Here is a 16,686-nt window from a genome sequence, read left to right on the forward strand (position 1 = left end):
AAAGTATCAATTTTTTGCAAAAGTAGAAAACTTAGTATCTAATCTAACAATGCCATACTACTCTTTTCTTTGGTTTTAGAAACTCTCCTCTAATTTGTTTAGAAAAATAAATATATTATAAATGCAGTATTTTTGAGGAGGCAGGCTATGCTACAGAGGAAGTGAAGGACTTCTTTTAGAAGTGGCAGATGGTTAAATATAAAAGCTCTAAAATACATATCCAAAAATAGTCCACAGTAAATATTAATAATCAAGTGTTCTGTGACTATACAGGGATATGCATATATTAATGAGAAAACAACAGTGTAACAGCTGTACCCTGACAATGCTTCTGTACAAGTATATAGATATTGACAAAGATTAGAAACAAATCAGAAAGTAGGTCTAGAAATCCATATTCACTATAAAGTCCACAGCAGAAGTACTAGCTCTTCTCACTTCCTCATCTATAATGACGGATAACTACGTTTGCTGTTGTCATATTTTTTTCCTTATAAAGCAAATACCTTGGTTTTCAGAAAATGAGGGAAAGGGCTGATGCTTCAGGCTTAGCATCCAAGTGGGACAAGGGATATCAAGTCATGGCAGACTGTGCTCTTACCTGCATGGTAGCTTCATTAGAGGAGAGAATACCACGCAATCTCTCTAAGTCATGATCTCGCTCTCGCACGGCAAGATGAAGTTGACGCAGTTCTTTTTCTTTCTCTTCCAGAGTGGAGAACTTTTCATCTATAGCCCGCTGCAAGGAAAGCAAGGATCCTAAAGCTCCTTAGGATTCACTATTGTGATCACACTTATTCAATAAAAATAGAAAGGAAGGGAAGACCAACTCCAAAAAGCAGCAAATGAAGTAGACACAAATTTCTAAGCACCTATGTGCAGAGAGTAATCCACAGTGCCGTAAATAAAATTAAGGTGCATACCTCTAGAGCAACGTCTCGGTCCTGTATTCGCTGCCGAAGTTTCTCAAGCAACATTTCCTCTGCTTCAAGGGTTTTGTCTGACTTATCTCGATATTGCAGGAGCTCCCAAAATTCCTAATGAGACCAAAAAATATTTCCCTTTATTCATTTATGCAATATGCACTGAATTCCTCCACTTCGCCAAACAATGTGTTATTCAGGATATAAAACAAAATGTGATCACGCTCAAGGAAAACACAGGTCAGCAGAGATAACAGACATACACACAAATTGTTAACTATTGCACACGGGTGTATATGTGTGTGTGTGTATACATATGAGTATGCATATACACATTATGCATATACGGGTGTGTAGGTCTGCTAGCTAGCTACTAGGGGAATACAGGATGCACTGTCTAAATCTACCTGAAGGTGTCAGTAAAGAGCTCACAAAAGAGGTTACATTTGCTCAGAGTCTTAAAGGACTGGGAGTTTCCCAAGTGAAGAGCAGGTGGGGGGGGGCAGTATTTCTATCAGAGAGAAAATGTATGCACAATACATGCACACTATGAAAAAACTGTATGCTCATCAGAATGTAAGGGATTCAATGCGACAAGCTTAGGGCAGGAGACCAGTCACAGTCTTCAGTGTTCCATTTTTACCTCCGACGTTCATTTCATCACATAAGTAACTGGAAATTTCTATACAGATGTCTTCACTTACTAGACTTGAGAACAGTGGTCATATCTTATCTGTCTTCCCAGCACCCAGCATACTATCGGGTTCACAGAGGTGTTTCGTAACTACTTGCTGAATATTTATTGCTTAAGTCTTTCAGGTCTCTATTTATTATTTCCTACACTTGCTGGTTAGCATTGCGGTTCATGAATTGTACTTTCTACTTATTTTGAATCCTCCTGGTTCCCATCTCTCAATGTTCTACATGTAACGGGTACTCAACACAGGTGGACTAATCTGAGATTACATGAACAGAACTTTCAGAGCTCTGTGAGCCCAGTTTCAGTTAAAATCATTACATAGACTCACCTGAAGCAGTTGCTCTTTGTGACTCAGACTGTGGTTTAGGTGCTGAATGTGTTGCTCATGGGTTCTAATCTCATTGTATTTTTCAGTCTCCAGGGTACGAAGCTGTTGGCTCTTACTCTGCAATTCTCCTTGGAGCTGCAGCAAGGCTTTTCGTAATTCCTGAATTAAACAGATTCCCTTTTGCAAACAATCTAAAATTTTCACATCGTTACTACATTGGGAGGCCTTAAAATTTTTAAGGCATACGGAATAAAATACAAAGTAGCAGAAAAGTGCCATTCTTACAGTTACTCTAGAAACAATATACACGAATCAAATAGGATAAGGGAAATTGTGGGAACGGTGAATGGCAAGAAGATGTAAATTTCATATTACATAGTTCAATACTTACTCTCTAGTTTAAAAATCATAGATCTATATAACTACTAAGCAGAACTCTGTTCCACTGTAACCATGGATAAGCTCAAGGATAGAATATTCCTATCATCCTTTTACATCTTAAAAAAAATGGATAGCATATGCTCTAACCTAATAAGATAAAGGAACCACTTAAGAATTGTTTTATTTTTTTAAAAAGATGTGGCTAATTGTGCATGCCATTCCTTTGCCCTTGGTGGTTGTTCCCCACTATTCTGTCTTGCTAACCTTTACCTACCCTTCAAGAATAACCCCAGATAGCTCCTCCTTCATGAAGCTTTCCCTGCTTCCCTTCCTCAGCCCCTCCTGTATATTCCTACAGGACCCAAACATACCTCATTTCGGTATTTACACTAAAATTCTGTTTATGTGACTGTCTCATACTCACTACAAATAATAGGAAAGAGCTTGTGATATTGACTCTTGTATTTCCAGAACACAGCCCAGTCTCTCGCACATGGTATGAGGGCAATAAATGTCAAACAGAATTACTTAGATTAAGCAAGTGACTCAAGGATTCAACACAAACTGTCCTGATAAAAAGTTATTATCAGGGCAAAGTCAGCATCTCTGACCACAGAACGACTGCTGATTTACCTGGTTATGTCTCCAAGATGCCTCTTTCTGCTGTTCTCTTTCTTGGGCTGCAGCCTCTACAAACTGCACACATCCTTTGGCATCAGCCAGCTGGCGTTCTTTTTGACGCACTGCCCTCTGGAGTTTCTGTAGTTCAAGCTGGCTGTAGAACAAAGCACTCTGAAGATCAAGCAGAGCCACCTGTTGCTGAGCTGGAGAAGTACCCTCTGAGTTCTGGAAAAAGAGTAAAAATCATAATCACAAGGAGGACAAGCGCCGAGCAGCTGAGAAGACCAACAAAATCAGAACTGTGACCGAAAAGGGCACTTCCTCAACAGAGTCTCGCCTCCTGCCCTATGTCACCCTCACATACATGAAGTTGTCCCAGCTGGCTTTGGTGCAGCATTTCTCGAAGCTTTGCAATTGTGTCATCTTGACCTTCAATCACCTGGTACAACTCCTCGGTCTGAAATGAGACAGGGAGTACCGAACACATTAGTAAACTGAAAATAAATTCCATGATCTCATCTGTACAGATTTTAGAAATACCAATTTATATTACACTACAGTTTCTCTAGACTAACATCTGCCTCTTCCAGTGTTAAGGCCCCCTTGTCATTCCAGGGTGCCCAGGTTCCTGGCATTAGCATGGGCACCTCCTAGGGAGGGGGCATTATTCTGCCCACCACCACACCATGAAGTCAGGTGACAAGTACAGTTGGACGCCCCCTCCCCGCCCCCCAATCTTTTCTAATTTCAACAGTGCGGTCAAAGTAAACCACTACCTCAAGGCTCAATGAAGGCAAAGGCAGATCAGATTCCTAGGGCACTCCATCCATGACCCTATAATTGCCCAATAGTAGTCTGTTCGGAGAGTACTTGTTTTGCTTTGTGTTATAACAGATCTCATTATTTTTTTTAAAGATTTCATTTATTTATTTATTTATTTATTTATTTATTTATTTGACAGACACAGAGAGAGAGAGAGCACAAGCAGGGGAGCAGCAAAGGGAGAGGGAGAAGCATACTCCCCGCTGAGCAAGGAGCCCAATGCGGGGCTCCATCCCAGGATCTTGGGATCCTGACCTGAGCTGAGGGCAGACTCTTAACCGACTGAGCCACCCAGGCGCCCCAACAGCTCTTATTAAATCCCACATGCCATCTATCATAACTTTCTATCTTGTTTTATACAATTTCCCATAGTTACAAATACAGCAGGGATAAGAAAAGATGAAGTACAGGGAGCAATCTTACCTTGAAACTCTCCGTTCATTTTTGGGAAATTTGTCACACCACATCTGGGTGAAAAATTGATCCTTGGCATGGCCTTAGCCGATGACAATTCCCTTAACTCAAATCGCCAGGAACACACCTCCCATGAAACAAGTTGGGGCTTTTATTCCTTGCAGCCAGAAAGAACACCCCCCATGGTATCAGGAAGAGAGTGTTAGAAAGAACCTATTATAGATAGGAAATGCCCTTCACAGTGTCCTTCATGTTACAAGGGTAAGGGAACATCATGTGAACGTGTCGAACAGATTTTTACTGTGGTTCTTTGATTTTCTTTTTTTTTACACCAACATCACCAATCATTCATTTGGAATCAGAATTCAAAGAACACGTGACAGTTGAGAAATGTATGTTTATTCTGATCCAGTTGTACAATGAATCTAGGTCAAATTACCAAATAAATGTTACATTATTTCTTCAGGACTGGGGCTTTTCGATGACTTCAAATTTAGGATCTTCAGATTTGAAGTCCGGGCATGTATTCATGTCTGCTCCACCATACATTTGCTTAAACTTGAAGAGCTCCCTCTCTAGGTCTTGCCGGAGCTCTGGGCCAGTATCAGCGTGTCCTCCAGAAGCTTCGTTCTGTAGTCTCTAACCGTGTCCACAAAGAGTTTCTGTACAGGATCAAGCTCCTTATCAGATGCCACTGCTGGAACACCAGTGTTGCTCCTCAAATGCACTGAGCCTGCAGACCGAATGAGAGAAGAGAACCTGAAGAGCCTCTGAAAAATCAGGGAGATTGTCTTCCTTGCACTCAGTCCGCAGAGGCCAGAGCTTCCGCTGCTCCCACAATTCTGCTTCCGGCCCTGGCTTAGCCCTCACCCGCCTTCCCAGGATCTCAAGGCGTTACCGATTTTTTTTCTTTATAGAGATCAGCCTACATGTTTCTAAAGATTAAAAACCCGGGAGAGTAGAGATAACATCTGAAGTAGTTCTCTACTCATCATATTAACAAATAAGAAAACCGGTGGTTTAAATCAACGAAGAGCATTTGTTACCTCACAGTCCTATGGCTCAGGAGTCTGGAATGATGAGGCTGGGTTCTCTGCTCACAGAATTGGTCAGTATGTCATCCCCACACGAAATGGTCTGATAGTGACCTTGATGTGGTTCTCTCTCCCAGGAGGGGCTGCCTTCACCATCTCACTCCTCTGGGATCCTCTTCTCTGACCCTGATTTGTGTCTGTCATGATGCTTTCAGTTTACCCAGGTGGCTTAGGAGGAAGGCTAGAACTGTGGAGCCCAGAACTGATCTCTGCTGTCTCTTCTCCAGGGGCAGAATAAATGACAGAGGTCTTCATAAAGAAATGACTCCCATGAGGGCTGACATCCCCCAGCAATTGGAGCCGAGGAGGAAACGCCCTAAAAACCCAAGTCATGGAAGCAGGACCCACATCAGGTAGGAGCCCTTCCCGGAAATGTCCCCTTTCTCCATTGAAAGCCACCTTGGATGAGGGACTTGGTCTGCTCAAAGCGGAGTTAGTCTTGTGAGCACTGGGGCGTCAGAATCTCCATCCTAGGCTCTTTGTTTGAAATAGGCTTTTTTTCATACATGAGAATCTCCTTGGAGTTTTTGTCTGAAATGCAGCTACTTTGCCTTATTCCCAGGGGATTCTAACAAGCACCATAGTGACTCTGATGTAGGTGTCCTTTAGCTCTGCAGCAGGTGCCCAGGGACTGGAGCCCTGTCTGCTGCATGATATCCCAGTTCACATCTAACTTTCCAGTGGCTCATGCTGGCTTTCCTAATTTATAGTATATTTTTTTCTATCATACAGGAGATACATATGCTCAAAGAGACAATTAAATGATCCAGTAAAGCGTATGTGACCTGTGGTGAAGCTGCTATCGGACTCTTGGACAGCTTCTCTGAAGGCTGTGCTTTTATTGCTTCAGCACAGACCCGGGATAGGGTTGGAATGGAAATATGGTTCGGACTGGAGATCAGTAAAAGTTCGTCATTCCTGGTAACTGTTATTTATCCACTTGACAAGTATTTACTGAATGTTTCACCTGGCAGGCTGTCATGGAGGCACTGGGGACATGGCTGAGCAAGGCAGACTGATGCCAGCTCTCAGGAAAATGAATGTTGGCACAGGAGTCAGATATCTGATCGATAATCACGTAAGTGCATTTTATTTGTGATCATGATGAGTGTTACGAAATACACTTGTGTTCTGTGATCCTGGTCTATTAGCCAGTGATTTAAAAGTGAATAAAAGGAAGAGAACTATATCGCTGTGAGAAAAGATTTGTCCCCAAATAGGCCTTCTGGTGTTTTTAACAGTGGAAATGCTTACATTTAATCCAAGGTCTCCTAAAAATTACTTATGCATTTTTAAGGGGAACTTTTAATTTCAGTGTCCCCTGAAATTCTGTTGTGGGTTTCTGGAGGGTGCATTAGGTGCCTCGACAGGGAAGCTTGCAGCCAAGGCCATTGTGGGGGCTCTGCTGCCATCAAGTGATGAAGGAGTTTGGGGCAATGTCTTAATCTCTCCGGGCCTCAGTTTCCTCATCTGTAAGATAAGGTTGTTATTCAAATTCTCCAAAGTCACCTCCTGCTCAGATTCTGTGAGTGCATGAGGAACTGAGGTGCCTGTTAAACAGCCCTGGGGACTGCAGCTGAGACCTGACTTGGTCTCTTCTCTGCGTGTCTCCTGCAGGAGACTGAGCTGAGGCCACACTGAAAACAGAGAATGGAGGGAGCCGATGGAAGACAGAAAAGCAGCATGTTTGGAGGATGAGAATAACCCAAAGATGGGCAAGGCAATGGTGGAGCAGGTGGTTGGCACAGGAGGTAAGAAGAAGGACAACTTGAGTTCAGAGAAATCAGGGGAGACCACGGAATGCATACAGCAGCTTCCGACTCTGAAAGGAGGTGCCTGAGCTGAGGAATGAGGACTAAGAGAGTAACGTAGGCCACAGTGAACCTGCACACCTTCCGAGGAGCCCCACAGGATGGAGCGGGCTTGGTTTGAACTGCTGGGAAGCACCAATTCCAAGAGGAGGAGGATGTGACCATGAGGCTCTGCCCCAGACGCCTAGCCTCGACCTTGGAGCTGCCCTCACGGTCGATGTCCTCCACGTAAGTGTGGGCTTAGAGGGATCAATGATGTTTGGATAAGGGTTGTAAATGTCCATTCTCACTGCAGATAGTTCTGCCCTAAGGTCAGGGAGGCCCAGGGTAGGGGACCATTGCATCTGAAGCCACATGATATTAATAATATTCTTAATAATGCTGCCTGGGGGTCATGAATGGAAAGGGTCAAGGATCTACTCAGAAAGTGAAGGTTTAGGGAATATAATATTTGAGTGGAGTCAAGTGTAGTGTAGTGGGAGAAAAGTTATTGCATTTAACAGCACCTGATGAATTCCGGGGAAACAAAGCTGACGCTAATCATGGCTCTAGATGCCAAATAACAAAGCAAACCACTTTCTTGCATTGGTCGTAGAGAAACAGGAAGCCCTTAATGCACATAACATGCTGGAAAGTTGCTCTGCCAGGAGGGTCATGCAATAAATCAGATCACCTGGCTGGTGGCAGAAGAAAGGGCTGGGCTGAGTTTGTGACAGTATCCCCTAGGTGGTGGAGAAAAAGGGTTGGGGCTTTTGAAGTTACAGGTGAGCTGGCTCATAGTAACATTACACCATCTTGAGAAAACATATCTAGCAAAATTTTGGATTCGATGGACACTAAAAATTTAGTCCACGATCTGCAATAATTCTTTTTTTTAATGCAATGATTATTTTAATTTTTGTACTTTGTTATTTGATTACTGTCGAAGTTGAATATTTTCTCATAAGTTAATTTTCTTAAATACTTTTTATGTGACAGTCTGTCTAAGATTTGAAGTACGTAATTGACACAGTATACTTTGGTTCCTTAGGGCAATGAGAAAACCATAGTAGCCTTGTGTATTGGTTGGTTATTGATTTATAAAACTGTACTAGTTTTCAACATGAAATTATGGGGATACTGACTAGTCCAGAAGCCTTGTTAACTATATACTATAAAGGAAGTTGAACACAAACATGCTAAAGTGAAAATGCATACAATGTTCCCCCCAAATTAAAAACTCCCAAATACAAATATGCTTTAAATGCAAAGAGTCAAGGCCTACTGTTGGAAGCTGTTCACTGGTACTGAAGAAGGTCATCAATTCACTCTACTTCTTTGTATCTAGTTAATTTTCTCCTCTGGGAAACAAACTGAGGGCTTCAGAGGAGAAGGGGTGGGGGAATGGGATAGGCTGGTGATGGGTATGAAGGAGGGCACATATTGCATAGTGCACTGGGTGTTATATGCAAGTAATGAATCATGGAACTTTACATCAAAAACTAGGGATGTACTGTATTGTGACTAACATAATATAATAAAAAAATTATTAAAAAAAAAGAAAATACGGTAGGAATAGAGACTGGATTAGCTAGGTAAGGATAAGTACAAGTTACCTCTTGGTGTATCCAGAATTGTTGACGGTTCCCTCTGGGCATATTAGATGATGGTACAGAATGGTGAAACAAACTTCAAATTCTGCCTGTTACTTGGGCGTAGATTTCTGATGTTTCCCATAAGGACAGACTGATTTCAGGAGAGCCTCAATTGAGAATGTCTAGGGAAGGCACCTAAAACAATCAGATTAAAATAATATGTGAGTAGGTTGAAGTTGAGCACTGCAATCGTTCTTTCACAGATTATCCACTATTGGCTTGAGCCAAAAATGACTTTTCCATTCTTAGAAAACCAAAGGGCACCTGGGTGGCTCATTCAGTTAAGTGTCTGACTCTTGGTTTCAGCTCGGGTCATGATCTCATGGTAGTGAGGTCAAGACCCGAGTTGGGCTCCACGCTCAGCCCAGGGTCTGCCTCAGATTCTTGCTCCCTCTCGAAGTCTGCCCCTCTGTTCTCCCAGCTCGCACTACTCATTCTAAAATAAATAGAATCTTTTAAAAATTAATGACGCTCACAAATAATGAGATTTAAACACATCCTACAATGACTTTGATGAATAACAAGTCAAGCAGCTTTTTGTTTTTTTTTAACAGAGAGCAGAACTGTAATTCAGGATGTCAGTGGAAGAGGCGAGTAACGTCCTATCCTCTCAACATCCAAAAGTAAACAGGTAAAAGAAGGAATGTATAGAACTATATGTGATGTACACAATGATTGGTTGGTTATAAATAAATTGAAATAAATCTGTGTTTATACTGACTCTTGAGCCCTGTCAAATAGGCAGAGCATTGGGAAACAAAAACTGGACCAAAAGTCATTTGCGTACTTAGACTTTGGAAAACCATTAGACAAACATGAATCAAACACATATAAAGCTGTTTGTGTGCCACATTTTAGGCCATCAAGGGTGAACTTCAGGAGAGACACCTAATACTGAATGGATGCTTTGGTTTTTTTGAGACATGTCACCTGAGCCACTGGGAATTTGAACTTGTGAGTCACAGAGGTGAGCAAGCTTTGCCTGATAGGATGTTAAGTTCAAAGCCTAAAGAGGTAACTTAAATATGCTACACACACCACTCACGACTTAAACCAAAGATCTTTCTCTCTTCTTTGGGGGAATGAAGCTGACGCAAAGGACTACAGCTTCTGTTGCAGAATCAGGACCTGATGCTTACAGACTCATGGGAGTGGACACCTACTTCAGATTTGAAGTAGGAGCCATTGTCTCCAACGGTAACTCAGTCACACAACTGAGTCACACACAGCCCTCAGTCTGCCACTATTAATTGTTTTAATGCTGTTGGTATCATTTTATAATAGATCACATCAGAAAGAAGACGAATCAGATTTGGGCACCATTCATGGTATTTGATGGATATATCATTGCATACCGTCCCAAGGCTTCTGGTAGTACATAATGCTGGCAGTAGATTATTCAAGACTAAGTAAAATAATAAGAGAAAACATTGGCCCTTAAATTTCTCAACTGTGGTATCGCATCTAAACACAAGATAGATTAGCAGCCTTACCAACTGAGTGGTTACTCTTAAGGAAAGTTTATTAATGAACATACAAAGCATTTCACATACATTGGTCCACAAGACTCTTTGTAGAGCTATTTACCATTTCTTTGGGCTGCTGAGAAAACTCCAAGTGAATGGAATAAGATTCTTGTCACCTGGCAAATACCTAAGTCTCCAAAGACATGGTCACTGGCAGATCTAGCTTGACTCTGAAAAGCATTTGTTTGTATCAAGATAAAACATCTACATATAGACTGGGGATGGGTAGTAAGGAGGGTACATATTGCATGGTGCACTGGGTGTTATACGCAACTAACGAATCGTCGAACTTTACATCGGAAACCGGGGATGTACTGTATGGTGACTACATAATATAATAAAAAAACATTTAAAAAAATCTACATATAAAACTCAGATGTGTTTTATGTGATCGCAATGCCTAACTGAAATGTGAAAAGTGATACCATTGATAATAGCATGAAGCCTGAAATACTGAGGGATAGATCTGAGTGAAAATCACAAAATATTTCACAGAGAAATGAATGAAGCCATAGAAAATGAAGAGAAATTCTTATTCATGGGTCCCAAGCTTCAATACTGTTCAAACATCAATTTCCCCCATCTGATATATATACATTCAATTGAATCACTCTCAAAATCTCAGCCTGTATCCTTGGTAGAAAGTGACCAGTTGATTTTAAAATTCATAGAAAACTGTAAATGACCTAGTGTGGCCAAAACACGTGTGAAACAAAGAACCAAGTTTGAGGGCTAGCTGTACCTAATTTGAAGAACTATTCTGAAGTTATAGTAATCGAAACAGATTGGTATTGGCATATGACAGGTAAGCAGATCAATAAAATGGATTACGGATTCCAAATGGAAACTAATACCTATACAGAGAAGAGGTTTTTGATAAATGTGAGAAGCAAAGCATTGTAAGAAGTATAATCTATTGGAGGTCCTGGTGGCTCAGTTGGTAGAGTGTCCAACTCTTGATTTTGGCTCAGGTCATGATCTCAGGGTCCTGGGATCTAGCCCTGCATCAGGCTCCATGTTCAGCAGGGGGTCAGCTTGGGATTCTCTCTCTCTCTCCCTCTGCCCCTCCCTCCCCAAAATAAATAAATAAATCTTTTAAAAATGTATAATCTTTCAGTAAGTGGTCAATTGTAATCTTTTCAGCACATGAATATGGATATGACCTATGCATATGCATGTGAAAATAAATACATAAAACTGGATCCATAACTCACACCATGCAGAAATTAGCCTAAAATAGAGTATGGGCCTAAATAGAAACCTTAAAATGTTAAGACTTTTCGAAGAAAACGTAGTAGAAAAGTCTTTAGGAGCACCTGGGTGACACAGTTGGTGGCTCATCTGACTCATGATTTTGACTCAGGTCCTGAGCTCATGGGTGGTGGGATCAGGTCCAGCGTTGGCTATGCACTCAGTGGGGAGTCTGCTTCAATTTCTTTCCCTCTTTCCCTCTCCCTACTTGCTCTCTCTCTGTCACTTTCTCGCAAATTAAATAAATAAATCTATAATTTTAAAAAGATTTTGTTTATTTGAGAAAGACAGAACACAAGCAGAGAGGCAGGCAGAGGGAGAGGGAGAAGCAGACTTATTGCTGAGCAGGAAGCCCGACAGGGGGCTCAATCCCAGGACCCTGGGATCATGACCTCAGCTAAAGGCAGATGAGTAACCAACCGAGCCACCCAGGCACCACAATAAATAAATCTTTAAAAAAGTGTTTAGAACCTAAAGTTGGACAATGATTTCTTTTTTTTTTTTTTTTTACGATTTTATTTATTTATTTGACAGAGTGAGAGAGCACAAGCAGGGGAGCAGCAGAGGGAGAGGGAGAAGCAGGCTCTCCACTGGGCAAAGAGCCCAATGTGGGGCTAGATCCCAGGACCCTGGCATCACAACACTTAACCGACTATGCCACCCAGGTGCCCCCGGATAATGGTTTCTTAGATATGATACCAAAATTGTGATTAATGAAAGAACAATTTTGGACTACATCAAAATTGAAAATTTCTGCTCTTCAAAAGACATTGGTGAGAGAATGCAAAATCAAGGGAAAACATAGAAGGAGAATATATTTATAAATTACATATCTGGTGAAGATCTCCTAATAGAACCGTTGAAAGAACTCTCAAAAGTTAAGAAGAAGACAAACAATCCAATTGAAAAATGGGTAAAAGAAAAGTGCCTGGGTGGCTCAGTTGGTGAAGCAGCTGCCTTTGGCTCAGGTCATGATCTCAGGGTCCTGGGATCTAGCCCCTACCCCCTCTGTCAGTCTCCCCACTGAGCAGGGAATGTTCTTCTCCCTCCCCCTCTGCCCTCCCCACCCCACCTCCACACCGCCCCCGCTCTTGCTCTCTATTTCAAATAAATAAATAAAACCTTTAAAAAAATAAAATAAAATGATAACATGGGTAAAAGATTTGTGAACAGCTCAGCAAAGCATATATACGGAAGGCATATAAGGACATGCCAAGATCTACATCATTACTTTAGGAAAATGCAAATTGAAACCACTATCTGCCAATTAAAATGGCAAAAATGAAAAGAATCTCCATTCCAAGTATTGGCAAGGATGTGTAGGAGCTAGAATTCTCGTACACTGCTGATGGGCATGTTAAATTCTACAACTACTCTAGAAAATAGTTTGGAAATTCTGTTTTGTTTTTAAGATTGATTGATTTGAATGAGAGAGAGAAAGTGAGTGGGGGAGCAGTAGAGGGAGAAGGAGAGGGACAGAATATCAAGCAGACTCCCTGCTGAGCATGGAGACCTACTTGGGGCTGGATCTCACCACCAATGAGATCATGACCTGAGCCGGAATTAATGTCAGACACTTAACCGACATAAATATATCAAAGTGAAAGAACAGCAATTCAAAAATATACCCACATATGCACAGCTATTTGATTTTGTATACGTGTGTGTGTATATGTTAATATTCTTTACTGGGGAAGTGGAAGACTTTTCTGTTAAAGGTAATAGAGCAAAAGATGATTTGTTTTTTAAAAAGTAAATATTAACAAACACTTCCCACTACATATTGAAATTAATTGGAGATATGAAAGCAAGAATTCCAAAGCCTATAAAAGAAAAATAGGAAGTATTTTCATAATATTGGCATAGACAAATATTTCTAAAACAGGACACGATAGCACTCACCATAAAAAATTCAATTAAATTGTTGTTTATGAAAACTAAAGGCTTCTGTATACCGTAAGACATTCTTCAAAAATGAAAAGGCCATCTATAGACCAGGAATGATTATTTTCAATACATATATCTGACAAAACACTCATCCAAAATATATCAAGAACTCTAACAATTCACAAAGAAAATGAGAAACAACCTAGTATATTAATGAGCAGAAATATTTTAAAAACCCCATCCCAAAAGAAGACATCCAAAAGATAATAAGCATATGAAAACCCAATGGGGTATCTGCTAGATTGGTTGCCTTTTTTTTTTTTAAGTGGACCCCAACACAGGGCTCCAATTCATGACCCTGAGATCAAGACCTAAGCTGAGGTCTAGAGTTGGATGGTTTCCCCCGAAATGGTTTCTAATGCTGCCTCCTCTCTTCACTAGATATGTGGCCTTGGGAAGCTTTGTACTATTTCTCAGATTTTTTTTTTTTTTCTCATCAGGAAAAGGATAACATCTAAGTAATAAGACAATTCATAGGATTCAGTATAATCACCTGGTAGGGTGCAAGAACTGTACTTTTGCTAAGAATGTATTTGACCTTGAATGATCCTTTACACATTTTTAAAAGCGCAGGCGGACAATTGGTGAACAATAGACAAGTTGTTCTAAAATAAATATCCTTTCACCTTTACTTTTTTTAAAAAAATTTCTTATTATGTTGTGTTAGCCACCATACAGTACATCCTTAGTTTTTGATGTAGTGTTCCATGATTCATTGTTTTTGTGTGTGTCTTTTGTTTTTGTTTTGTTTTTTTTAAAGATTTTATTTATTTATTTGACAGAGAGAGAGGCTCCAAGAGAGGGAACACAGGCAGGGGAAGAGGGAGAGGAAGAAGCAGGCTCCCAGCGGAGGAGGAGCCTGATGTGGGGCTCAATCCCAGGACTCTGGGATCACGCCCTGAGCCAAAGGCAGATGCTTAACGACTGAGCCACCCAGGCGCCATTCCATGATTCATTGTTTGCGCATAACACCCCGTGCCCCATGCAATATGTGCCCTCCTTAATACCTGTCACCGACCTATCCCAATCCCCCCACCCCCTCCCCTCTGAAGCCCTCAGTTTGTTTCCCAGAGTCCATAGTTTCTCGTGGTTCATTCCCCCTTCTGTTTACACCCCCTTCATTCTTCCCTTCCTTCTCCTACCAATCTCCCTGCTATTTCTTACCTTCCATAAATGAGTGAAACCATATGATAATTGTCTTTCTCTGCTTGGCTTATTTCACTTAGCATAATCTCCTCCAGTCCAGCCCATGGTACTGCAAAGGTTGGGTAATCTTCCTTTCTGATGGCTGAGTAAAATTCCATTGTATATATGGGCCACATCTTCTTTATCCATTTGTCTGTTGAAGGGCATCTCGGCTCCTTCCACAATTTAGCTATTGTGGACAATGCCGCTATGAATATTGAGGTGCATATGGCCCTTCTCTTGACTACGTCCGTATCGTTGGGGTAAATACGCAGGAGTACAATTGCTGGGTCATAGCATAGCTCTACTTTTAACTTTTTGAGGGAACTCAACACTGTTTTCCAAAGTGGCTGTACCAACTTCCATTCCGACCAACAGTGTAAGAGGGTTCCCCTTTCTGCACATCTTCTCCAACATCTGTTTTTTCTTGCCTTGTCCATTTTTGCCATTCTAACTGGCATAAGGTGGTATCTCAATGTGGTTTTGATTTCAATTTCCCTGATGGTTGATGATTTTGAACACTTTTTCATGTATCCGTTAGCCATTTGTATGTCTTCATTGGAAAAGTGTCTGTTCCTACCTTCTGCCCACTTTTTGATTTGATTATTTGTTTCTCGTGTATTGAGTTTAAGAAGTTCTTTATAGATCTTGGATACCAGTCTTTTATCTGTAGTGTCATTTGCAAATATCTTCTCCCATTCTGTGGGCTGCCTCTTAGTTTTTTTCACCTTTTACCTTTTCTACAAAGAAATCATGTATATAATATGAAGATTGGAGGGGAACCAATTTGTATTGAACAACTTTCCCCAAACCCTGAGGCATGTCTACTTTCCACGAAGACCAGAGATGAAATTCTTGACTAGGTCCAACACCCGCAGCCTTCTCGGTCTGGAGGGGACTGAGAAAGTCCACCCTAGCCCTAGAATGATCTGGACTACCGGACAAGTGTTCCTCAGAAAAATAATCAACTACTCACCACTCTAGGCCCTGGCAATTTGTGAAACTATGCAAGAGGTGTAGACCAACTCAATTATATAACCAGGACTCTCCCCTGAATCAAGCTCAGGATATCGTTAGATACCATTTCCAAAATCTCTGTTATAGGCCACGGCATGCTCCATAGGAGGGAAAACAAGCACAAGAATATCAATTGAGATATCAATCAACAGACAATTAATCAAGAGACAAGAAACATTATTAACTAATGTCCACCACCCCCTAAAACCCAGGAAAGTTCTCATTCAAAAGCAATGTTTTGAGGAATATGTAGTTATAAATCTTCAGGATGTGGGGTTAGAAGCCAGTTTCTTAAATGGACAAGCAACCCAAGAATAAATAGATAACCTGGATTTCATCAAAATTAAAAGGTTTTTGTTTCAAAGGACACTATCAAGGAAGTGAAAAGCCAATCCACACAATGGGAGAAATATTTACAAATTGTATATCTGATGGAGGTTTGCTATCTAGAATACAAAAAACAAAAACAAAAACAAAAAAATCAAAAAACCCCAAAACCCAAAAATCCTCTTCCAACTAAGCCATAAAAAGACAGCCAACTTAAGAATGGGAAAAAGTTTGAGTAGACTTTCTCTAAAGGATAATACCAATGCAACAATGAACACATGAAATGGTGCTCAGTATCATCAGTCATTAGGGAAACACAAATCTAAAGCACAGTGAGATATCACTTCACCCCACTAGTATGACTTGTAGAGAAATGGAATTCTTACACGTTCTTAGTGGGAGTGTAAAATGGTGTCGTCGCTTTGCTGTGGAAAATAGTTCGGCAGTTTCTCAAAAAGTTAAACATAGGGTTACATATGACTGAGCAATTCTGCTCCTAGGTGTATAGCTAAGAAAATTGAAAATACATGTCCACAGAAGGGGAAGAGTAGCCTACATAACACAGAGATGCAGGAAGAAGAACACTGAGAGAGCTGGGACAGGAAACAGTTTCCAAACTTCATTGCATAGATTAACTCTGGTTTTTCTCTTATGTTCTTGGTTTTTTGTCATTTGTTTGTTTGTTTTGCTTTAAAGAAAACTTTA

General features: G+C 40.9%; 1 protein-coding gene and 1 pseudogene across 1 annotated transcript in view; both read right to left on the minus strand.

The window, feature by feature from the left end:
- The window catches only part of LOC125282143 (myomegalin-like), a 124,700-nt gene that overhangs the window by 66,062 nt on the left and 41,952 nt on the right, over window positions 1–16,686 (minus strand). The window contains 6 exon segments of the mRNA XM_057310762.1: window positions 602–739; window positions 924–1,037; window positions 1,952–2,110; window positions 2,966–3,178; window positions 3,318–3,410; window positions 8,690–8,863. Of these exon segments, the coding sequence (XP_057166745.1) occupies window positions 602–739; window positions 924–1,037; window positions 1,952–2,110; window positions 2,966–3,178; window positions 3,318–3,410; window positions 8,690–8,731 (759 nt within the window). The 5' untranslated portion in view covers window positions 8,732–8,863.
- On the minus strand, window positions 4,572–5,184 carry LOC125282132 (ATP synthase-coupling factor 6, mitochondrial-like; annotated as a pseudogene).

This window comes from Ursus arctos, unplaced genomic scaffold, assembly GCF_023065955.2.
Source record: "Ursus arctos isolate Adak ecotype North America unplaced genomic scaffold, UrsArc2.0 scaffold_12, whole genome shotgun sequence".
Lineage (NCBI taxonomy): Eukaryota > Metazoa > Chordata > Mammalia > Carnivora > Ursidae > Ursus > Ursus arctos.